Source organism: Miniopterus natalensis, chromosome 10 (assembly GCF_054644295.1).
Source record: "Miniopterus natalensis isolate mMinNat1 chromosome 10, mMinNat1.hap1, whole genome shotgun sequence".
Classification (NCBI taxonomy): Eukaryota; Metazoa; Chordata; class Mammalia; order Chiroptera; family Miniopteridae; genus Miniopterus; species Miniopterus natalensis.
Genome location: NC_142090.1, coordinates 47,500,408 through 47,526,548, shown reverse-complemented (window position 1 = coordinate 47,526,548; position 26,141 = coordinate 47,500,408). Strand labels below are relative to the sequence as shown.

Here is a 26,141-nt window from a genome sequence, read left to right as displayed (position 1 = left end):
AAAAACATGAATGAAAGTTCACTCTAATTATGGTTGAAGATTAAACAACTTGCAATACCTATGTCATTTTTGAAAATAAGTAAATGAATGAGCTCTTATTATTTTCCTCTTTGAGAAATATATTGTCCTAAGATCCTGGGGTGATCATGAATATGCTTTAAGTAAGGTACTCTGAACTGAAGCCATTGGTGCCTGTGGTAAATAAAAACGTGTCTGAGCTTCCAAAGTGCTGAGCTTCACTTGAGAGACACAGGTTCAGCTAATATTTTTGTATGCTATCTATAACCTTTCACGATAGAAATATGATCAAGGTGTTGGTTCATTAACCCACTGATTGTCCTTCCTTAGTATGGTTATTAGCTGATGTTCTGCTGTTCACTGTAACACATGTGCAAGACTAAGAATTCAAAGATCAGACACCCCTGGAGCATAATGAATGGTGTAGTGTCTCTTTGCCTCTTTATGCAGATTAAATCAATACCTGACTTCCTTGGGGAAGAGTCATTGTCAGTGATATCGTGGCTGGGGCTCCCTGTCTTAAAAGAAGAAAGGAAAGGGAACACGCTTATAGATTGTAAGCTCCTGGAAGGAGGTTACAGGCACACTGTCTTCCATTGATATCTGACCCCAGCTAGCTACCCTGATAGGCACTCAAACATTTACATGAACAAAAGTCACCCTGCTAGAAAAACCTATATCCTCATAGAACTAGCTCTCTTCACATATAACTAAATAATAAAGATACATTTTTTCATTGTTTTCAAGAGACACATATTATATTTCATCAATTCTAACACTCATTTTCATATTTTAATATCTTAAAAATTAGAGAGCATCTTAGAATCAATGGGGTGTGATTGTTTAATTGGCAGAGTTGGCTCTTTTTTTCTTGCTTGCACATAAAATAAAGGTGTGTCGTACCATCAATGGTATCTTAGATTTGATGAAACACATTGTGTATCAGATGTTAGCAAGATCTTGGCAGCACTTAATAAATTAAATCAGAAAGGAGAGGTAAGGTTTGAAAACAGCATCAACCTTTAAAGTGAAGATTAATAGCTGAGTGGAGTTGGTCGTAACACCAGCCTGCTGCAGCCCAAATGTGTAAACATATACATTTCCTTTCCTATTTGCTCTTCTCTGTAAAGTAGAAAAGGGTAAAGATTAAATTCCTGGCATTATTGTATCGTTCTGAAATTGTGTGCCTTTGACTCTAGAGTATGAGCTCTGCAGGTACAGTGTTTTATGCCTATGATTCTCAAAATTTTGTATGTATTGGAATCTCCTCAGGAGCTTCTTACAAATTCATGATCTTCACCTCCTGCTTGGACATTCCGATTCACAATGTCTAGGTTGGAGGCCCAAAGAGTTGTATTTTTAATCCTAGGGTTGATAGGACACACCCCAAATGCACAGGATCACATTTGATAGGCATGGTTGTAATTTCAAAAGGCAAATATACTGACACAAGAAGTAATTCTGACATTACATTGTTTCCTGTGGGGCTGGGACTCAAAACTAGAGCATGCATTGGCAATGCCCCTGATATCTGTTTTTGTTGGGGATTTTTTAGCTGTGCCCCATAAAATCGGACGCATCATTGATGGGAGTCCTGCAGATCGCTGTGCAAAACTGAAAGTGGGAGACCGGATCTTAGCAGTGAACGGCCAGTCTATCATCAACATGCCTCATGCAGACATCGTGAAGCTCATCAAGGACGCAGGTCTCAGTGTCACCCTTCGCATCATTCCTCAGGAGGGTGAGTGTCTGAGCCAGGCCGCAGAGTCCACCTGGCAGCCATCAGTGTGGTGTCAGAGGGTCAGAAGATGATAGTTATTTCCACTGTGGCGAAAATTCACATTCTGTTGCAACTCATATCTTGTTTACTCAGCACCAGTTTCATTCAGAGATCAAGCTATGTGACATTATAGATAAATAGTGCGAATTCCATGACTGGGTTATTCGATCATTCCCTGTGGTCCTAGGAGTACTGTTTTTATGGTTACATTAAGCCAGAACTCATTCAACAGAGATGATAGAGTTACAAATCTGAAGAAGAAAAAAACAACACCCAACACCTATTCATGTTAACAGTTAAGCTCTGGAGGATTCTTCAAAGTCAGGTTGATTTTGAAAAGCTTGAGGAAGTTTTATGGTATAAAGAGAGCTCATTTAGAAAATGTTGCATCTGATAAGAATTTTAAATTCCCACTTAGCCTTTTAAATGTCTCTGTACAAGGACTTCCCCCTCAGGCTCGAAGAGTAGTGAGCACCACAACTCACAGCCATGCCTTAAGGGGCCACAAACTTCACCATAAATTCACTATTCCTGGAGACAGTGTGTTCATTACTAGTTTGTAGCTGCTTACTCCTTAATTATGTTCAAGAATTTAGTCCCTGGAGCTCACTGGTGAGTGGACCACCGCATCCCACACAGAGAGCGAGGCATAGTGAGGGGCTCACTCACCTCGGTCCTTTCAGTTTTACTCAGTCACCTGATTCCATCTTGGGACTCTGACAAGCAGGCACCAAACAGCATCCTGGATTTAAATATAAAACAGTTGTTTTGTCCCCCCCGGGGACTTTTAGCAGTATCAGAAGACATATTTTATTCTCATGATTGAGGTGGGGGGTGCTGCTGGCATCCGGTGGATAGAGAGCAGGGATGCTGTCCTGCACAGGACAGTCCTCACAGCCAAGAATTATGTGGCCCAAAATGTCAGTAGTGCCAAGTGGAGAAGGAATTTAAAATTGGGGCTGTGAGAAAAGAAAGGGAAGAATGGTTTTTAAGGAAATGCTCATAGGTAACCTCCCTTTTATCACTCAACTAAAAAAAAAAAAGAACAGAACATGACCATGGGTGTTTTTTTTTTTAACCTACCTGCAGACACCATTATGTATAAAATATTCAATGGGAATTAACTTTAAGCAAGATTCCTCACTAAAAGCTTCACTTCACCATTTTCCCAGTCTGAAATATGTCTGTCCTGCTCTTATTCTAATATAGAGAAATAATTTCCATTGAAAATTTGATGCTATTACCAGAAATTTCAAGAAGCAGTTTTAACAAACAACTTAATTTCCCTTCCTTTGTCCAGTGGTTGTTTTTGTTTTGAGTTTGGGTTGTTTTTTTTTCTTTATGGAGAACTATGGAATAGAGAGGGTTATTAAGCAATAAGACGGACAAGAAACTGGAAAGAAGACTATAGAAAGCGCTTATTTTTATTATTGTTAGTTCCTTATCCAGACCTAAGACTTCTCATTACAACCAAAAAGTAACAGCTAAATGTTATCTTTCTTACTAGAAAAATAGCATATGTTTTAGAGCTTACTCCTTTAAATTTTTTTCATAGTTTTAATGGGTTTTTTATTGAAATATTTTCTTCTGACAAAATGACAAGAGACTCTGTTCATACCTTGTTCAGCAACTCTCTTAATTAAGGAAAGCACACTAATTCTGGGAGTGATATTGGAACTTGATAAGTTTAAGTTGCTATCTGAAAGCCCAACAGAAACTGAAATAACCAAAGCCTTGAGTCATCTGAGGATGCAAAGAGTATCTGCCGCTGGCCACCTTTTGTCCTTCATCAACATCAACCTGACCACATTTGCGACTTTGGTTCCCATTTCAGAGCTCAACAGCCCTGCCTCGGCGCCCAGCTCAGAGAAGCAAAGCCCTATGGCGCAGCAGCACAGCCCCCTTGCCCAGCAGAGCCCTCTGGCCCAGCCAAGTCCAGCCACCCCCAACAGCCCTGTCACCCAACCAGCCCCTCCTCAGCCACTTCAGCTGCAAGGACATGAAAACAGGTAATGTTTCCTCTGGCTTTTCTGGTTCTGAGTGGTGAGGGAGGTGGGAAGAGAAAGAGTTAGGACACAGGCAGGAGAGAGATTTCATTGAAATGGGAATTGCCATGTGGACCTTTCTGTAATTTTGAGGTCATGTGTATAAGTGTGGTTTTATTAGTAAATATGAGTGCCTGTCCTTTACAACAAGAAAACTTTTCCTGAAAAATGATGAGCGTTTGCAGATGAGTAGGGGCAAATAGCTGAAGAGCACTTTAGAGATTCCAAGCAGAGCAAAGAGCACATCAAAGGCCCTTAGGCAGGAGGGAGCCTGCTGGCTTGAAGGAGGGAAATAAGGCCCATGTAGGGAGGCAGAGGTGAAGCAAGTGAGGGTGGTAGGGGCCTGCCCTGGGGTCTTGTAGGCATGCTAAAGATTTTGATCTTCAGTGTAGTGAGAAGTCATTAGGGCGTTTAAGCTGAGGACTGACATCATTGGACTTGCTTTTCAAGATCTAATTCGTTTCTTCCATTTCATATTATTAACTAATATGAATAAGTTACTTTAAACTTTCAGAAAAAAGGGTGGCATACAAAACCCACATTATCTTCTTTCAATGGAATTTATTGGGGTGACAGTGATTAATAAAATTATATAGGTTTCAGGTGTACAATTCTATAATACATCATATATATATAGTATTGTGTGTTCACCACCCCAGGTCATGTCTCCTTCCACCACCATTTATCCCCCCTGTACCCTCTTCTACCTCCCCCCACCCTACTTTCCCTCTCATAATCACCATGCCGTTGTCTATATCTATGAGGGTTTTTTGGGGGGGTTCTTAACCCCTTCACCTTTTTCACCCAGCCCACACTATCTTTTCATTGTGACTTGTGTGTAACCGGGAGCCTGGGTTAGGTTGAGCCATTAAAGAAAGAGATGAAGGCATGTTCCCATTGTCTTCCCCTTTCAAAGAGGAAAAACAGAACAGCCCACGGGAACGTCTCTGAATACAAAACCGTCGCAGGTCTTTTCCATCATTCTAACGTTTTCTGAACATCTGCTTCCCATCTCCTGCCTCCCATGTTGGGGAAGATGAAGTGAGACCCAGTTTTTCAGTCCCAGAACTCTCTAGGTTCATCTCTCCCACTGTTGCAAAGCAAATATTTTCCCTCTGCTGCAGGTGTTATTTCCATAAAGCCTTGTTCTATTCTGATTTCCCCCATTTGCTTTCATAGAAAAGTGTTTGTTGTCCTCAGCTGTTTAAACCCCATAAGGCAACAATACAGAGGTAAGAATTTGACAGTCCAGAATAGGAGTAAGTCCTGGGTGCCTCAGTAATAAGGTCCAGATGTGTTCGCTTTCACCGTGTGTTGTTTCGACAGATTGCACTGGCTCTCCCCAGGATTCATTTCAGACTCAGGAGGAAGGACCTGAGCGCTCCAGCAGATGCTGAGCCAGATTCAGACTCTTGGCTCTGCCACTGTCAATCTACCTCCCAGTCACAATTCCATCTTAACCTCTCCAGAGTCAGACTGCCCTGGAGATGGGCTCTTGCTTCCGGCCTTTGGGTGGGTAATCTCATCCAGGTGTGTTATAGCTCAGCCGGAGGCCACTATTCTGTCCCCATATGCTACTAGCTCACAAGAGGTTTTGTATATATTTTTGCCTGGCTACAGAATAAAGTATTTTTTAACTCTAGGATTAATAGATTGACCTGATCCAAATTTGTATAAATCACCAACAAATTTGCCCAGAGTTCTTAGCTGTTTTTGCTTCAATAATATTAAAAGCCTGGAAAGTGCCCACTCAATTCTAGGTCCCTATCCTGCCTCTCAGGAATCCTGGCTTAACTCTGATTGTTAGTGAGTGGCTAATTTGCATCTGAATTAGAGATTCAACAATCTTACAGATACCAGAACCATTTCCCTAGCTGCATTTAAAGATGAGTGTGGTATCAAGGGAAAACTGCCCTTTTTTAGGCTGGAGATGTCTCCAAGACAGCGTGTATGCCAAGTGCACAGTATGAATTCCCTATTAGTTCATTTGTACAAGATGTGCCCACCTACATGTCAAATTGAACCAGTTCCCATGTTAAAGTGGGATCAAATAAAATGACAATCTGCTTGCAATTTTTTATTTTATAAGCTAGAGTGAGTGAATATTGTCCTCTTATTTACTCTTAGATTGGCTTCCAACTGACACCTCTACTCTTTTCTCTGTCCCTTCACATCCTTTTTGTTTTTGCTCAAGAAACACAAAATAATTTTATATGAACATAAGCAAAACACTATTCAAGGAGAAGCATTTGTTGAAAACAAAAGAGCCGTTAGGAAATATATTTCCAAACTAAGCATAAGTAGCAGAGTTGAGCTTCCCCAGCTAGGGCAATTGATGTTTGAAAGCCTTTTAAATAGCAAAGGTCAGTGGAAGAGCATTGGAAATTGACTTCTTTCACAGACCTTGAACCTTAGATGCTTAAAGCTGGAAGAATTCTTGAAAGGCCCACATGGAGCCATATCCCACCATAAGATCCCCTACCATGTGGGCAGTGATTTTTGGTTCTGAAACTTTTTCATACCATAAAATTCTGCTAGAATTTATCACTAGCCATGTGGTTTTATCATCTCTAGTCTCTTTGGCAATGGAATTAAAAGCTATATAGAGTTACACTAATGACATTCTTTCATAAGCAAAGAAATTTTAAAGATGCTATTTAAAAAAATAATAATCCTGAATTTTTCTTAAAATAAAATAAACTGTTTTACAAATTCAAAGCAAAATAACTTTTGCCCTAATGAGTGTACTATTCACTTAAAAGTTAATAACATTGATTTAAAAAATTTAGCATAGTTTTTTTTTAATTAAAGAATTCTTCAATGTGCATCTCAACATAACATCCTGACACAGGGTGCTGGTGTAGAAGGATGTTTGAGTGCTAGAAGGTAGGCTTGGGTGACAGCTGTTACAAGTTTTAACTGGTTCCTATTTCTAAGTATTTCTGTCATCTTTGAGGAGACTCTTACATTTTACCCCCTTTTGCTATACCTTGTGACACATCCGGTTGGCAATAGAGCTCATAACGGATATTTCATACCAAGGCCACATTGATAATGAAAATAAAGTGACTGTGCTATAACTTAAAACAGTGTGACATCTAAACCACCAAGCAAACTATTTCTAGAAAGGCACTGACACACACAAACAGATGGCACTCTGTTCTTTTTTGTGTTTAATTCATGCATTTGCATAGATAAGCATCTTATTCAAAGAGTATTTTAAATAATTCTGTTCTCAGCATGCACACTCTTAGTAGGTAAGTGGACAACTTGCTGAGGTACAAAGCAAAGCCTAAATTATGCAACTCACAAAAGAAATGTCATGTCTGCAGGTTAAGTACCAAATGGTACCTACTCAAAGTGTTGATTAAAATAACTACATTACTTCCCAAGAAACCTGAAACACTAATTCGAAAGACTATATGTACCCCTGTGTTCATTACAGCATTATTTGCAATAGCCAAGATTTGGAAAGAGCCCAAGTGCCCACCAGTAGATGAGTGGAGAAAGAAGTTGTGGTACATTTACACAATGGAATACTACTCAACAGTAAGAAAAGAAGGACATCTTGCCCTTTGTGACTGATTGGATGGACCTGGAAAGCATTATGCTAAGTGAAATAAGCCAGTCAGAGAAAGACAAGTACCACAGGATTTCACTCATATGTGGATTCTAATGAACAAAATAAACTAACAAAAAATTAGAAACAGACTCATAGAGAACAGACTGACAGCTGTCAGAGGGGAGGGGGACTGGAGGGCTGAGTGAAAGAGATGATGGGATTAAGAAGGAAAAAAACCCTCGTAAACACAGATAACAATATGGTGATTATCAGAGGGAAAGAGAGGGTTGGAGAGTAGGTAGAAGAGGGTATGAGGGGATAAATGGTGAGGGAAGGAGACTTGTCTTGGAGTAGTGAACACACAATACAATATACAGATGATGTATTATAGAATGCTACACCTGAAACCCATAAAATTTTATTAACCTATGTCATCCCAATAAATTCAATAATAAATAAATAGCCCTGGCCGGCGTGGCTCAGTGGTTAGAGCATTGGCCTGGGAACCAGAGGGTTGCGGGTTCGATTACACGTCAAGGGCACATATTTGGGTTGCAGGTCCAATCCCTGCCCCCAGTTAGGGCTTGTGTGGGAGGCAGCCAATCAATGTGTCTCCGTTGCATTGATGTTTCTCTCTCTTTCCTCTTCTCTCACTCTCCCTCCTCCCTTCCACTCTCTCTACAATCAATGGAAAACATATCCTCACTGCTTGGGTGAGGATAAATAATAAATAAATAATAAAAATAAAATAACTACATTACTAACCCCCTTCCAAAGACCTCAAGTAGGTACATCTATTGTTGTATACTTTCAGTATGTCTTCACCAAATATTAGGTTATACACTGATGGCAATTGTTCATGTGAGTGATTTTTTAAAATATTTAGTATAATCAGTATCAGTGAGACCATAAGCCAGTAAAACAAACAAAAAAGTGCCCTAGTCTTAAAGGTAAACATTCACCTGGTTTTGAAGCTGTTTTCCTGACACATTTGAGTTTTTCCTTGGTACTAAATATTTTCACAATTCTTCAAATCCTCCACATTAATTTTATAAAAAATTGTTATTATACAGGATATATTTTTTCACTTTATTTTTATTGTTGACATGTACGGATGTCCCCATTCCCCTCGCCCCTTTGCTCACCTCCACCCAGCCCCACCACCCCTTCCCTCTGGCTATCACCACACTACTGCCTGTGTCCTAGGGTTATGCATACATGTTCTTTGGTTAATCCCTTCACCTTCTTTCACTCAGTCCCCCCCCCTCCCCATTTCCCTCTGACAGCTGTCAGTCTGCTCCATGTATCCATGCCTCTCTTTCTACTTTGTTGGTCAGTTTAGTTTGTTCATTAGAGTCCACATATAAGTGAGATCATATGGTAGTTGTCCTTCTCTGGCTTATGTATTTTTTTTCAATCTACCTATATCCCTAAGTAGCTTATAGACTGTTACTGTGGCAATAGGCAGTGAACTACAGAATTAAGTATTCCTCTACGGTGATAATTTTTCAGTTTACCATATTCATGACCCCTTAATGGTAGGAATAGGCTGTTTTAGTCTCCTTTTGGAACTGTGAATCCCCTCAGTTTAGAGAAGTTGGATTCACAAAACAGCACTAAACAACTAGTTCTGATTTCTATATTTATTTTATTAATAACTAATATCTAGAAATAAGAAAAAGACAAATGTTGAACATTAAACATTTTTGCCTTTCCTACTTTTTTATGACCATGATAGTATCTGATACTTATTTGATAGCTGTAATCTCATATTCAAATTCTACATGATATGTTTCTATTGTCACAATGACCTAGTGACTTTCTACTTGATTTGTAGTTGGTGATTATACCTTACTATCATCATTCCTCTGTAAGATATTAAAAAAGACCAAACCCAACTGGTTAAAATAGCCTTTAATTCTGTATTTGTAGAGTATTTAGAGATCATGTCAATTGTGTTTTCATGAAGTAATGGTCTGCCAAAGGGGGGGGGGAAAGCGGGGAGGGAGGGAGAGAGAGGCAGAGAGAGTTGGTTTACTGGTGTTAAAACAGGCTGATATTTTGAGATGTATCGTTAGGTCTTTAACTCCCTAGATTTGCTTCAGTAGTACAGTTTTTAAATAGCCAAAGTCAAAATGGGATATCCATAAGTCCTTTTCCACAAAGCTCTGGATGAGCCATCATTCTTACCTTGATATCTTAAGGAGCCAAATGGAAAGTATACAATATGGCATTTGTTAAAGATTGAAAAATAATAGTTATTATTTATTTAATCTTCTTGTAATCCTGAACATGCAAAAGGACCACCAGGAGGAGTGGCCCATACGTGCCCAAAGGTCATTCAATCATTCTACCTCCTTAGAATACTGAGACACCAAAGTAAACCCCATTTCCATATATTTAGTTACAGGTCAGAAGTAAAAGCAAGACAAGATGTGAAACCGGACATCCGACAGCCTCCATTCACGGACTACAGGCAGCCACCCCTGGACTACAGGCAGCCCCCAGGAGGGGACTACCAGCAACCCCCACCCTTGGACTATAGGCAACCTCCGCTGCTGGACTACAGGCAGCACTCCCCCGACACCAGACAGTACCCTCTGTCAGACTACAGGCAGCCCCAGGTACCTCGGCCAATGGGATCATTGAGGGCCCAGGACCAACACTTCCTGAAGTACAAAAAAATTAAATAGGATGGGAGGCAAAGGAAAGAACACCTTTCTGAGATAGGCAGCCCAAGTTCTATTCTTAGTTATGATATCATCTGGGTAACACCCACATCCTCAAAAGGCTCTGAATAGATAAATCTATTTCAGAATAAAGCAGGACAATCAATCAATCAATCTAGCAATCAGTGGGTGAGTGGTAACAGGATGAACTGATATTAGCTAGCTAACTTCCAGTATATTGTCTGGTCGAAACTGGGAAAAAAAAAAAAAAAGTGCTCTTACCTCGAACCTCAGAGGGTGCTACTAATGCAGAGACTTTTACAGATGTCAGCAATGGAGGTATTTTAGATCCATAATTATTTGCATGGCCCCCTACCTCCCACTTGGTGGTAAAGGGCCAAGGCCCTATACATAAAGATAAGGCCAGGCCTGGCTTCATCAACCAGCCTGCAACCAGCCTGTAACAAGCACCCAGTTCCTGTCTACACAACAGTGATTCTTGTAATTATTTGCTCAAGTTAGATGTCTCTTATGGCAACTTCTGTAACCCCGCTGAGCTTCAGTTTCCTAAAGGGGGGAATTTCATAAATTTGTGAATTTCATAAATTCATCATTTATGAAAAGCGCCTATACCAGAGCTTGGTATCTAATAAATATTCAATACCTGGCAACTAGATTCCAAGATACAAATTAAATATAATTTCAACTCTAGCCAATTAATTGTGTTTTATTTAGGATTAAAGATCATCTTATCTACCCCAAATTTTAAGAACAATGAAGGTCAGGAAATCTTGGACACATGGCATTTTATGTAAAAGACAAATTAATTGTGTACACTCCCACTTGATGTTCGGGTAGTTTGTGCACAGAGAGTTGTAGTCAAGACCCCATTAAACTTTATTTTTCTAATCAGCAAACAGCTAATTTATACACACACACACACACACACACACACACGTATGCACATACACAGGACTGGTACATTTATTTATACTGCTCCACAGCAATGAATGAAAAAACTCAAAGGAGAGAAAATATCACCCAGGCCTATATGCAGTAATTGCATGTTAATCAAGTAAACTGATGAACACCAAAGTAAACAAGCTACACAGTAGTTCTCCCAATGACCAAGTAAATTGTGTTCTGATCTGCTCAAACCTTTGGAACTTTGTTTGTACTTTGCTGGACTGTGGAGTCAGATTATACCTCACAAGATCGTGTCATTTGGAACACATTATAGGAGAGAGGAGGAGAACAGAGGGACTGGCTACAGAAGCTTCTTTGATATTAAATGATTGTTTATTCCATTTTTCTCCCTGGCCCCAAAGGATTTTGATTATTTCACTGTGGACATGGAGAAAGGAGCCAAAGGATTTGGATTCAGCATTCGTGGAGGAAGGGAATACAAAATGGATTTATACGTGTTGAGATTGGCAGAAGATGGGCCAGCAATAAGGAATGGAAGGATGAGGGTAAGAACAGTCCTTTTTATAGAATTGCTTCATTCTTGAAGAAACCATGGTGGTACTAGAAGAGTGCTGAAGCATGTTATCAAGCAAGCAGACAATGTAGGTGTTACTTTCTTTCATTTCATGACCCAATTTTCTAAAGTTTGGCCAAAAGTTATGTAAGAATTAGATCACTCATATTCCTGCTTATAGTCTTCTGAATGACAAATCTCAACATAGTGTTCTATATGTATGGTTTTCCTAAAGAATAAATGAAAGAAAACAGGCAAAGTAACCTAAGAAATGGAAACAAGTTTCCATATTTTTTTCTGTGGTTCGATGATTCAGTTTTCATTTGAGATTGGATCTTTTGAAATTTATTTTTAGCTTTATGCTTCTTTCTCCACATTTATTATTTGCATGGTTCTATGTTTCTCTGGAAATATTTCTGATGTGTTGACTGGTCCCTCAGCTTTGATACTGGGCAGACAGAAGCAGTTGGAGAAAGGTGGACTAAGCTTCTTGGGTACATGCTGTCCATAAATATGATAGCAGTGAGAAATTTCCCAGTTAGGGTGTAAGTTGAGAGTGGATTTTTAAATGTAATAGTTATTTTGAGGATTTTGGTTGATGAGTAACTGATTTTCATCTAAAATTACAAAACAACGCCCGGCCAGGCATGGCTCAGTGGTTGAGCAGCAACCTAGGATCCAGGAGGTCGAGGTTCAATTCCCAGTCAGGGCACATGACCGGGTTGCGGGCTCGATCCCCAGTTGGGGGCGTGCAGGAAGCAGTTGATCAATGACGACTCTTTTATCATTGATGTTTCTATCTCTCTCTCTCCCTCTCCCTTCCTCTCTCTGAAATCAATAAAGATATATTTTTTTAAAAAGTTACAAAACTCAATAACAATATAGAATGTTAGTCTCTCTCCCTTTCTCTCTGTAAAATGGTGATTATAAGCACATAACAAAGGCTAGTTATTATTATAACTAAAATCTAGAATTCTTTCTTGCCTTCCCTCCTTGCTCTTATAGTTAATACAGAAAAGCTGTGGTTCTGGTGTTCTTGTGCTGAGCCTCACCAACCAACTGCTCCCAGATAATTGAATAAATCTGTTATTCCTACCACCAACTCTACCTTTTCTGTGATTCTCATTCCCACAGAGATATTTTTATCTCTCCCTACACAATGCTTTGAGAGCTGGGAAGTATCCAAGCTGGCATTTGAACCCAAGCAAGGCTTACTTGAGAGACTCCCACCCCAATGCCCCATCCAACGCCAGCGTCCTCTACATGTGGTTTTAGAGTAGGCCTCTACATGATTTCTTGGCTCCCAGCTTCCCTTTAGCAAAAGGGTACTTTCTAAACATGCTGCAAAGCCAACCCACAAATGGGTAAATAAAACAAAATTAATCTTTGCAGTGCAGGTGAAAAGAACACAGCTGGAAGGCCATGAGTGGACCAGACCCCATAAGAGAGAATAGCCCCACCCCACTCCCAGTGGACTTCAGACGTGGCCTGTGTGGATTCCAGTGGTCACATTTTTTAACAAGTGGTCTAAATGGCTGGCTGTTCAATATACACAATACTGCCAAGGCATAGAAGCCTAAATATAGAAGTAGTCTAAAAAAATACTTTTATAGAATATAAGCCAGAGTAATGGTTCTCATTGTGGTCCCTAGTATTAGCATCACCTGAGAATGTGTTACAAATGCAAATTCTCAAGCCCCACCATAGACCTACTGAATCAGAAACTCTATGAGTGGGGCCATCAGGCTGTGTTTGTGTGATTCACCTCCAGGTGACTCCGGTACAAGTTAAAGTCTGAGAATTCCTGAGCTAGAGGGAAGCTATCGTACACAGTAGGATGTGTGTGGGTCAGGCTTTGTTAATTACCCCTAGATCTTGTCTAAGGAGATTACTATCCTGTTCCAGTGGTTTACTTGAGGTCCTCAAATCCATGTGAACACAGACTGAGAATTCATAGGCAGGTATTCAATTTTATGAAAGATGTTTTTTCTTCTGACTGATGATAAAAACGAGTCCTCTACCTGGGTTTCAAAACAATGATATTTTCACTTATCAAGATTACAAAAATAAGCAATAATTCATCATTTTCTATGCCACTTTTAAAAAGCAACCTATTCTTTCTGTGTATAAGCATATAAAAGGAATTATTATGCCCAGTTTTAGATTATATGGGTTAGTTTATTTTGGACTACAACATACATATATTTCTAGCATCAAGTTATCAAAGAAAAAGAGCCACTTAGGAGTCACAGAAATTCCATGGATCAGCTTTTACTACTTGGTTTTACCTCCAATCTTTAAAATAAGGCTGAGGCCCTGGCCAGTGTGACTCAGTTGGTTGGGCATTGTTTTGTGCATCGAAAGGTTGCCTGTTCAATGCCTGAGCAGGGCACATGCCCAGGTTGTGGGCTCGATCCCAATGTGGGGGCAAAGTAAGGTTCAGAATTTAACAGAGATGGATGAAAGACTTCTTTTTCTATTTTTTTATGGACTACATTTGATGTTCAAATGTTTGTGGGTTTTCTCACTCATGAATTCTTATGGCACTAGTGTAGAATTTGCTAGGATGACGAACTCCACATCAGGGAAATGGGCTACTTCATTATGTAAATTGAAAGGTGCTCATATTATCTACAGTCTGAATTACATAAATATTTTATTTCTGTATAAAGATTAATAATTGTTCTTGATAATAGCATATAATAAATTCAGATCTTGTTTTCATGTTTCTTAACAAATTTCATAGTTTAAAGCTAATCTTTTCCACCTTCATTACTACTTATCTATAATTGGCAATAAATTTTAATTCACAAATGTTTTTAAATTACTTCAGCAAGGACCAGGATGAATCAACAGTTGTGTCATTAAATAGTTTGATTAATTTAAAGTAGTACATAAACTGAAAAACATATAGGTTACTAATTTGGAAATTTCACACTGAAATTAATTAGGGGCCCATTTTTTCATCTTATTGTAAAGTTCCCACTTAATACCATTAGTGCCCAGTTAAATATAGATTTTTTTTTTTACTTATTACTACCATTCTATTATAGTTATTATATTACTATTACTTATGATGTTTTTTGTCAGATAAGAAAAACATAGTACCCAGCATCTCTATTTATTTATTTTTATTTTTTAAATTTATTTTATGGCTGCCAATATGCTTTTTTTTAAATTTATCTTTATTGTTGAAAGTATTACAGATGGCCTCTTTTTGCCCCATTGATCCCCTCCACTCCGCATCCACCCCACCCCCAGGCCTTGGCCAGACCAGTGTCTGTGCCCATGAGTTATGTTTATAAACATATAAGTTCTTTGATTAATCTCTCCCACCCCTACCTTCCCTCTGAAATCCCTGTTTGATCCATGCTTCTATGTCTCTGGATTTATTTTGTTCATCAGTTTATTTTATTACATTCCACATATGAGTGAGATCATGTGATACTTGTCTTTCTCTGACTGGCTTCTTTCACTTAGCATAATACTCTCCAGTTCCCTCCTTGCTGTCCCAAAGGGTGGGAGATCCTTCTCTTTTACAGTTGCATAGTATTCCTTGGTGTAAATGTACCACAGCTTTTTTATCCACTCATCTAGTGATGGGCACTTGGGCTGTATCCAGATCTTAGCTATTATAAATTGCACTGCTATGAACATAGGGGTACATAAGTTCTTTCTAATTGGCTTTTTGGGGTTTCTTAGGATATATTCCTACAAGTGGGATCACTGGGTCAAATGGAAGTTCCATTTTTAATTTTTTGAGGAAACTTCACACTGCTTTCCATAGTGGCTGCACCAGTCTGCATTCCCACCAGCAGTGTACTAGGGTGCCCTTTTCTCCACACTCTCGCTAGCACTTGTTGTTTGTTGGTTTGTTGATGGCAGCCATTCTGACAGGTGTGAGGTGATATCTCATTGTGGTTTTAATTTGCATCTCTCTGATGATTAGTGACTTTGAGCATTTTTTCATTTGTCTTTTGGTCATTTGTATGTCCTCTTTGGAGAAGTATCTATTTAGGTCCTTTGCCCATTTTTTAATTGGATTGTTGGTCTTCCTTTTGTTAAGTTGTGTGAGATCCTTATATATTTTGGATATTAACCTTCTATCCAGTGTGTCATTGGCAAATACATTCTCCCATATAGTGGGCTCCCTTTTCGTTTTGTTGATGGTTTCTTTTGCTGTGCAGAAGCTTTTTAGTTTGACGTAGTCCCGTTTGTTTATTTTCTCCTTTGTTTCTCTGGCACTAGGAGATGTATTGGCAAACATATTGCTACAGGAGATATCTGAGATTTTGCTGTTTATGTTTTCTTCTAGGATTTTTATGGTTTCATGTCTTACATTTAGGCCTTTTATCCATTTTGAGTTTATTTTTGTGTATGGTGTAAGTTAGTGGTCTAGTTTCTTTTTTTCTTTTTTTTCTTTTCTTCTTTTTTTGCATGTCCTTGTACAGTTTTCCCAACACCATTTATTGAAGAAACTGTCTTTACAACATGGTATGTTCTTGCCTCCTTTGTCAAATATTAATTGAGCGTAATGGCATGGGTCAATTTCTGGCTTCTCTGTTCTGTTCCACTCACCTATCTATATACATGTTCTTATGCCAGTATCAAGCTATTTTGATTACAGTGGCTTTGTAGCATAACTTGATATCTGGTATTCTGATCCCTCCAACTTTGTTCTTCTTTCTCAAGACTGCTGTGGCTATTCAGGGTCTTTTTTGGCTCCATATAAATTTTTGAAGTGTTTGTTCTAGATCTGTGAAATACGCTGTTGGTATTTTAATAGGAATTGCATTGAATTTATAGATTGCTTTGGGTAGTATGGACATTTTAATGATGTTCATTCTTCCAATCTATGAACACTGTATATTATTCCACTTGTTTATATCTTTATCTCTTTTTGCAACATCCTGTAGTTTTCTGTGTACAGGCCTTTTACCTTCTTGGTTAAGTTTATTCCCAAGTATCTAAATTTTTTTGTTGCAATGGTAAATGGGATTGGTTTTTTAGTTTCTTTTTCTGAGAGTACATTATTGGTGTATAAAAATGTCATTGATTTCCGGGTGTTAATTTTGTATCCTGCTACATAGCCGAATCCATGTTTTAAACCTAGTAGTTTTTTGGTGGAGTCTTTAGGATTTTCTTTGTACAATATCATGTCATCTGCAGATAATGACAGTTTTACTTCCTCCTTTCCCATTTGGGTGCCTTTTATATTTTCTTCTTGTCTGACCCCTGAGGCTAAGACTTCCAGTACTATGTTGAATAAGAGTGGTGAAAGTGGACACCCCTGCCTTGTTCTTGCTCTTAGGGGAAATGCTTTCAGTTTTTGCCCATTGGGTATGGTGTTGGCTGTAGGTTTGTCATATATGGCCTTTATTATGTTGATGTATGATCCCTCTATTCCCACTTTGCTGAGAGTTTTTTTTTATCAAAAATGGGTGTTGGATTTTATTGAATGCTTTTTCTGCATCTATTGATATGATCATGTGATTTTTGTCTTTCAGTTTGTTTGTGTGATGTGTCACATTTTTTGATTCGTGTGTATTATACCAGCTTTGCATCCTTGGAATAAATCCCACTTGGTCATGGTGAATAATCTTTTAAATATATTGCTGGATTCGATTTGCTAATATTTTGTTGAGGATTTTAGCATCTATGTTCATCAGAGATATTGGCCTGTAATTCTCTTTCTTTGTAGTGTCTTTATCTGGTTTTGGAATTAAGCTAAGCTGGCCTTGTAAAAAGAACTTAGAAGTGTTCCTTTCTCTTGGATATTTTGGAATAGTTTGAGGAGGATAGGTGTTAGTTCTTCTTTGAATGTTTGGTAGAACTCCCTGTGAAGCCACCTGATCTCCAACTTTTGTTTGCTGGCAGTTTTTTGATTACTGCTTCAATTTCATTAGTTGTTATCAGCCTATTCAGGTTTTCTGATTCTTCTTGATCCAGCTTTAGAAGATTGTATATTTCTAGGAATTTGTCCATTTCACTCAGGTTGTCCAGTTCGTTGGCATATAGTTGCTCATAGTATTTTCTTACAATCCTTTGTACCTGTGTTGGGTCAGCTGTTATATCACCTCTTTCATTTCTGATTTTATTTATTTGGGTCCTCTCTCTTTCTTAGTGAGTCTGCCTAAAGGTGCATCAATCTTATTTATCATTTCAAAGAACCAGCTCTTGATTTCATTGATCTTTTGTATTGTTTTTTTAGTCTCTATGTCATTAATTTCTGCTCTGATCTTTATTATTCCCTTCCTTCTACTTCCTCAGGGCTTTTCTTGCTGTTCTCATTCTAGTTCTTTCAGTTGTTGTGTTAGATGGTTTAGTAGAGCTTTTCTTGTTTCTTGAGACAGGCCTGTAATACTATGAACTTCCCCTCAAAACTGCTTTTACTGTGTCCCAAAGATTTGGGGTTGTTGTCTGTTCATTTTCATTTTTTTCCAGGAAATTTTTGATTTCTTCCTTGATCTCATTGGTAACATATTCATTGTTTAATAACATGCTATTTAGCCTCCATGTGCTTGAATATTTTTGAGTTTTTTTATAGTGGTTGATTTCTAGTTTCATGGTATTGTGATCTGAGAAGATGCTTGATATGATTTCAATCTTCTTCAACTTGTAGAGACTTGTCTTGTGCCCTAACATGTGGTCTATTTCTGAGAATGTTCCATGTGCACTTGAGAAGAATGTCTATTCTGCTCCTTTGGGATGAAATGTTCTGTAAATGTCAATTAAATCCATTAGGTCTAGTGTGTCATTTAAGGTCTCTATTTCCCTGTTGATTTTATGTCTTGATGATTTATCCAATGCTGACAGTGTGGTGTTAAAGTCCCCCACTATGATTGTGTTGCTGTCATTCTCCCCCTGAAAGTCTACCAAGAAATTTTTTATATATTTAAGTGCTCCTATATTGGGTGAATATATATTTATAAGGGTTATTTCCTCCTGTTGGATTGATCCCTTTAGTATTATGTAGTGACCTTCTTTGTCTCTTGTTATGGTCTTTATTTTGAAGTTTATTTTGTCAGAAATAAGTATTGCTACTCCAGCTTTTTTGTTTGTTTCCATTCACATGAAATATTTTTTTCCATCCCTTCACTTTCAGCCCCTGTGCATCTTTTGCTCTCAGGTGGGTCTCTTGTAGACAGTATATATATGTGTTATGTTTTCTCATCCATTCGGCTACTCTATGCCTTTTGATTGGAGCATTTATTCCATTTACATTTAAGGTTACTATTGACATATACTTATTTAATACCACCACACACACACACACACCCTTTATGCTGATGTACCTATCTCTCACTATTTCTTCTTTTTCTTAGAGCAGCCCTTTTAGCTGGTTTAGTCCTTGCAGTGCTGGTTTGGTGGTACTGAACTCCTTTAGCCTTCTTTTGTCTGGGAAGCTCTTTATTTCACCTTCAGTTTTAAATGATAGCCTTACGGGATAAAGCAATCTTGATTGCAGTTTCTGGCTTTCATTACTTTGAGAACTTCATGCCAGTCCCTTCTGGCCTAAAGTGTTTCTGTTGAGAAATCTGCTGTCAACCTTATGGGGGCTCCCTTGTAGGTCACTACTTGTCTCTCTCTTGCAGCTCTTAATATTCTCTGATGTCTTTTTTTATGCATTGTTCAATTCAGTTTTCTGATATTTCCTTTAGGATATTTTTATCTATATTCTTGAGCAAGATTGGCCTGTAATTTTCTTCTTGTAGTGTCCTTGAATGATTAACATTATATTAGCCTTACTAAGTGAGAAAAATAATCCTTTTTGTTGTTTTCATTGCTGGGGAAGTTTATGGAGGTTAGAATTGTCCTTAAATGTTTGTTTCATAGGACATACCTGTGAATCAATCCAGGCTTGGTATCTTTTCTTCATGTGAAAATTTTAAACCACTGATTACTTGTCTATAATAATTAGGGTATTCTTTTCTATTTCTTCTTGAGTTGATTCTGATAAATTTCTTTTTTTCTAATAATTTATCTATTTCATCTTGATTTTTCAAAGTTTTCATATTATCTTCTTATATTTTTAATGTTTGAAACACTTGTATTTATGTCCACTTATTTATTTGACTACAGTTTGTATATTCTTTCTGTTTTTCATTAATCATGCTAGAGATCTATTTTTAATTCTTTTCAAGAACTAGCTTATATATTTGTTCTCTTATTCATTTCTGTTTTTCATACTTAATGTTTCTCTCTCTTCATTTTCTTTGAGGTTACCTCGTCTTATTTTTCTTGCTCCCAACTTAGGGTGCTTACATCGGTAGTTCACAGATTTTCTTCATTTCTAGTAATATTGTGTGAATTTAAGTCTGTAGTTTTGAGATATAGTATGTTCACTACTTTAAGTTATAAATATACTTAAATTCTCACTATGATTTTTTCTTTGACTCAGGGGTCATTTAGAAGGTGGTTTTGTTTTACATTTTTAAATGCATTGGGAATTTCAGGTTAGTTGTGTATTCTTGATATCTAGTGTAATTTCATTGTCATTAGAGAATATATTCTATATGATTTCAACCTTTAAAATTTGTTGGGTCTTGCTTTTTTGGTTTTACATGTGTTTAATTTTTCTAAATATGATCCAAGCGTGCTTGCAAAGAATGTGCATTCTGTAATTGTTGAGTGTAGTGTTCTATAGATGTGTTCATTGGGTAAACCTTGATTATTGTATTATCAAATATTCCATACTTTTACTAATTTTTATGTACTTGATCTATTACATATTGAGCTAGGTGCTTTAAAACTTTTTTTGTTAATGATTTTGTTGAGTATTTTTGATCTGTCAGTTTTTACTTGACATGTTTTAAAGCCTTGTTATTGGGTACTCAGATAGTTGTTATATTTTCCAAGTGAATTAAATCTTTTATCATCGTGCAGTAACCTACCATATCTATGCCAGTGCTTTTTACTTTCAAGACAAAATAATATTGTAAATAGTACACTAGGTTTCTTTATCTGGTATGTGTCTTGTATCTTTTGCTTTCAAGCCTTCTGTTTCCTTATGTTTGTGTCTCTCTGGTCTGTGTAGCTGGATTTGTATTTTTAACAATATGCCTTAATTGGATCATTTTAGTTAATATACATTAATTTTGATTATTAGTATTTTAATTTAATTCTATCATTTTATACTGTCTCTTCTTATTCGTCTGGCTTTTTCTGTCTCACTCTTTTTATTCTTTTTACCTTCTTTTGAATAGTCTTTGGGGTTCCAGTTCATGTATGTATCTCCTATTAGACTCCTCCTTTGTAACCCTAAAGCTGTCTTTTCTATCCTTAATGTCCAGTTATCAAGCTAGAAACAAGTTTCCCAGGAACCAGCAGGTACTTTCTGGGTAAAAATTCCCTTTGGCACTTGTTTACCTTCCAGGAGTCTTAAATTCACTTTGTTTTTGCCATCAGAAGATTCTTTACTTTCTTGCCTCTTCAGCAATGGTAAGGTCATTCAGGGGACCTAGTCCTCCATCTTATTAGAAACAGAAGTTTAAGTCACATTTATCTTCAATGACCAAATTATGGTTGCTAAAACTGCTTCCATTCTTAGAACTGGCAACTAGTCTCCTTCTCAGTGTCTCCATGTGGAAGCCCCAGAGGGTGCCCTATGTATGCCCACTGCAGTCATTCTGTAGCTTACCTCTTCTCCTTCTTCTTCAACTCCAGTCCCATTTGTGTGGGTCAGGGCATGCACAAAGCCACTGATGAGTCCTTGCTGCTGCTATAGTCCTGCCTGAGAAGAGCCAAGGCGCTGACTCTGGGTGATCCTAAGGCTTCTAGGCCTATGATGCCCACACTACTGGGTTCTGGGCAGAGAGGAGCATAATCTCCTCTTCACCCTCTGCCACACTTTGCCAGCTGAACACTATAGCAAGTCTGCTTAGACCCACAGTCTCACAAAGGTGAGGATGGTCACGAACTCACATGCCTGCAGGGCTGGGAGGAAACATAAATGAGTGAAGGGAGAACCTTTGCTCCTGAGGGGCAGCCACTACTAACCTTGGCTAACTGCTAGCTTCCTCCTTCTAAGTTCAGAAATTCTTTAAATCTGTATTTTTAAGAATTAGCCACACTTGAAAAGAAATTTTTTTTATTTTAAAAAGCTGTGCAGGCAAAATAAAACAAGTCTAAAGGCAATGTGAGGTTCACAGCTGCCCTATTTTTGTCATCTGTTATAAACAAATACTAGGGCCAGGGGGAGGTGGAATGGCTGTGGGCGAGGAGGGGTGAAGCAGTTCTCACACCAGCAGGGTCGGGGTCCCTCTACAGCCAATCAAAAATGCTCTCTTATGCCCTGGTATACTTTTAGAAGAGACTAATGCAGAAATGTTTGAAATGCCTCAGAAAAGTGCATGCTGAGAAAAATCTGTGTAAACTTTCATCTTGTGCCTCATCTTTGTATTTGAAATTTTAAAGATGGTTTTCACTCCTAGGAAACTTATTTTGATGGCCCAAATTACTTTATGTTTGTTATTTCTGCCAGGTCTAAAAGGAGTCTGCCTTGGGAAGGGACATGTTTAGTAGTATGCAGATTCCTGATGACCGCTCAGAAGAACCCTGCCTTATCTTCCACAGGACTGAGTCTGCTTGTCTAAGCCGTAACTGGGTAGGCCTGCCTAGCTGCTTGAATTTGGGAAAGAGCCCTCTTCACATCTTGCGCATATCCTGACTTTGAACTTGAATGGCATGACATACTGTCTTGAATTAATTTGCCCTTGGATTCAGAGAAGCAAGGCAGTGAAGCTGTCTCCCTTAGCAACAAGAGATTCTGTCACACACAGAATTTCTCAGCAGGAAATAGCTGGGTAAAAATAAGGAAATACACCCATCAATGAATCTATCTCAGTTTGAAGCCTCTGGTCATTGACACAATGAAGAACTACCTCTCTTTGTTTTCAGTTCTCTAATCTAAGCTACTTCCATCATCCCTTAAATTCACTCATTTTCTTCCTTACCCTGAAGACTAGTTTAGAAGGAAGTTTTTACCTGTCTTAGTGACTTCCTAGCCCACTTCCTATCTCAATCCCTTTCCTTTTTCCACAGTTTCTTCCTCTATTTTAAGGAAACATCAGGTAGTAAAAAGAATAGGAGCCTCACAGACCTGATATTCAAATACTGGCTCAGTAGCTCACTGGCAGTCTAGCCCTGACCTTGGACAAGTTACCCCGTCACAGGCTTACAGGTGGCTGCTCTATAACCAAATTCCAGGCCTCCTCTGGGCAGCTTCAGGGGTGTGTACATAGGGTGGGCAGGGAGAGAGTGTCCTTCTGACCAGTTAAATGAACAGCATGTCATCATATTCTGCTAGTTATTTAATGGAGAGTCAATTTTACTCTTCTGTAAAATGGGAATTATATTTTCCAGAAAGGGCAAAGTGCCTAGTTCAATATTCCTGAGTTTCCTTCTCTATACTTTCCCAAGACCTATACTTCTGTTAAAACACCCAATACTCTGAGCTCAGATATACAGATGCATGTTTAAAGTCAATGTGTGTGTCAAGAGGCTATGAATCCTTTCAAATACTAATCAATGTGTATTTGCCTCCCTCCCTGCTTGCCCCCCACCCACCCATCCACTCTGTTAGATAAGACAGTCCTTTTTCAAAACACAAATCTGCTCCATCTGCCCATTGCTTAAAACCTTTCAGTGGCACTCCACTTCTTTCAGGGTAAAGATGAGATCCTTCACAAGACTACTATGCCCTTCGTGTTCTGGCCCTGCCTTCTTCCCCAATTCATCTCACCATAGGCTCCCCTTGGTTTCCATCATCCTACCAACCCACGTCTCAGTCTATGACAGTTCACAGTGCTTCCTCCTGCTCAGGGGGCTTTGGGCAGGTTGCTCCCTCCTCTTGAAATGCCCTTCCCTCTCTTCTTCACCTGGCTAACTCCTCCTTGTCCAGCTCCAGAATCTCCTCCCCAGAGAAGCCTTCACATTCCAGTCAGGTCACATCCACCTGTCATTGGCTCCCATCTCTTTTTCACAGCATTTTTTCATGGTTCTATGTATACAGTTTTGCATGTGTGATTATGTTACAAGGTATGTCTCCCAGGGTTATATTCCGTGAGAGCAGGAAACATGTTGCTCTGTGCTTGTCGCTGTGCCCAATGCCCAGCACTGTGCCTGGCACATGGTGAGCACACAGTAAGTATTTACTGCTGAGTGAGTATGTGAACACAAGCCACCGAGGAGCGGAGCACTGCGGGCGTATTTGCCAGCTCTGCAGGTTACCTGGCTATGCCCACTAAGTACATGGGCACAAAAGCTCTTGATGAACCAGGACATGAGATTCATAAGTAACTGAGTATATAAATATAGGAAGTAAATTCAGTCTAACTTATGGGAAGCTTTTATACCCCAGGGTCTCACTGAAATGCACTGTCCTCTTTGAAGTTCATTTAACTATTACAGATTTTGCAATATCAGTGAGGGAGCGTATGTAAAACCTTCTGTGCCTATCATATTTTAAACTCTGTGACATTTCAAGTCTTGTTTTCTTCATGCGTAAACTCCCTATCACCAAGTGTGAGTGACAATATAAGAATGGAAATAAAGTAAGATAAGGTCAAGCAGGAAATCATGAAAGACTTCAAAAGCATAAGGTATGCAAAACATGACAGAATAAAGGGTTACAAGACAGGTATGCTGGAGCCTGTAGGACAGGTATACAGGAAGGCAGTGCAATTAGTCAAATGATGGGAAAACTAGACTTTGGCAGAATATCCGAATTCTGCAGAACTGAGCCAGTCAGGACAATACAGATAAATGAGCTAAAATGTTTGATAAAATCTAAAGCATGAGAGAAGAAAGATCGCAAGTACTTAAGAGAGGAATAAAGTAGTCCAACTAGAGAAATAAAGCAGTTGTCTAGTCTTGGGTAGGTCATTCCAGGGGCCCTGCATTGTAAAGATCTTCCACTCAATCAATGTTTCGTCACCTCCTGGTGCTGACACTCAGTAAACGCAGAAAGCTCATCTCTGCTTAAGTGTGCGCCTTTGCATGTCGTCACAGCCCATCTCTCAGCCATCACTGAATCGCCCTTCAGATCGTCTGCAAAAGTGAAGTTTTTCCTTCATGGTTTGATACTGCTCCATGCCTTTCATGAAAGAAAAGAAAAACCTCTCACAAAGATCAAATCCATTACCTTTTTCTTTTCAGAGTCTGCCCTGAACACTGTGTTAAATGAGTGACACGAGTTCCTTTCAGGAGTGAGGGAGAGCGTTTTCTTGATTAGAGAAAGGAGCCATAGGGAGCAGAGCTGGCCGGCTGGCACTGGACTCCATTGTGAATTATTCGGGTTCATTATGCGATGCAGGGAGGGCTCCCTCTTCTCCCCTGTTTCTTCTGTTGGCTGCCCAACTTTGAACAATTTCAAAAGCAGCTTCCCGTGAAGGCTGGTTAAAGGTTTGGTAAGGAATCAAAGGGTTGGTGTTAGGATTGCATCTTGGTGATGAAAGACAGGGTAGAAAATGAACAAACTATAAGTGAGAAGAATCTTTGCATTTTAATTATTCATGCGTTGTTGTTGTTTTGCATGCTTGTGTGTGTGTGTGTTTTGTGGGGGTTTTTTTGCCTATGAAAAAGAATGGGACAGTTACAAACCACTGCTGTGATGTGAAAAACACACTTTTCTACCCTCTTCAGTGAGAGGAAGACTTGTGACTATAGTTCCCTCTTTTATATTAAAAGCCATCTCGTCTTTATCGTCTTTATCTGAAAATAAATCAAAATTTCTTCTCTATGAAATTTACAGAATGTCTCTCTAGTGTTTATGAAAAGTCACTCCCTGTTTTCCCCAGACCCAAAGCTCTCTGGTGGGTGGGCAGAGAGCCTGGCTGTTGGCCCAGTCTCCCACTCCACTTCTCTATTTCAATCAGAAAAACGGGCGGCATGAAATACACCTTGATCCTGATCCACACAGGATTTGGTTTGCACGGCAGAGCCATTCAGAAGCTATTGAGAGCCACGTACTGTTCTTCAACGGTGATTCCAGGCATCTCACAGCCCTTCTCTGAGGTGCCCCAGTGTGTTGCCTCTTTGGGGCACACCATCCTCAGACCAGGATGCCTGCTTTCCCTGCGGCTGCTCCCTAGCACCTGCATGTCCAGCAAAGAAATGGCCCCTGCTCCTGCCTGTGGAACAGTGCCGCCTCCATCTCCAGGATGAGAAAGTCATTACTGTGTCTGACTCCAGGGTGGTTCAACTTGACAAGATACTTGTTTTCAGTAAGTACTTCTCTACACTGGAAGCCATCACCTCTTCTTGATCCTGTGTAAAACAGCATAGTGACCAAGGCGATCTTGTCTCATTACTTGGTCAACTTTGGGAGGTGTGGACTGCCATGGTTCCTAAATCCTTAACCTGAATTTCCAGCTGCCTGTTGGACATGCACGGCACTCATTTTCCATCTCAAACCAGCCACTAGTTCTTGACATTATGCCACCTTAGTGTCTCATGTCTTTGTGTAATTATCTGCCAAGAGGATGACTATACCGCTAGTCTTTAAGACACTGTCAGCAATATTAGTCTCTTGCAGGGAGAAAAGGAGACTTCTCAACCTATTAGCATTACTGTGCTTGCAAATGGG

At 39.1% G+C, this 26,141-nt stretch overlaps 1 protein-coding gene across 1 annotated transcript in view; it reads left to right on the top strand.

Annotated features, from left to right (window-relative positions):
• Nucleotides 1-26,141, top strand: part of MAGI2 (membrane associated guanylate kinase, WW and PDZ domain containing 2) — a 1,282,556-nt gene that overhangs the window by 1,171,841 nt on the left and 84,574 nt on the right. The window contains exons 17-20 of the mRNA XM_087821115.1: nucleotides 1,574-1,759; nucleotides 3,633-3,807; nucleotides 9,810-10,029; nucleotides 11,403-11,546. Of these exons, the coding sequence (XP_087677241.1) occupies nucleotides 1,574-1,759; nucleotides 3,633-3,807; nucleotides 9,810-10,029; nucleotides 11,403-11,546 (725 nt within the window). The remainder of the gene's footprint in view (nucleotides 1-1,573; nucleotides 1,760-3,632; nucleotides 3,808-9,809; nucleotides 10,030-11,402; nucleotides 11,547-26,141) is intronic.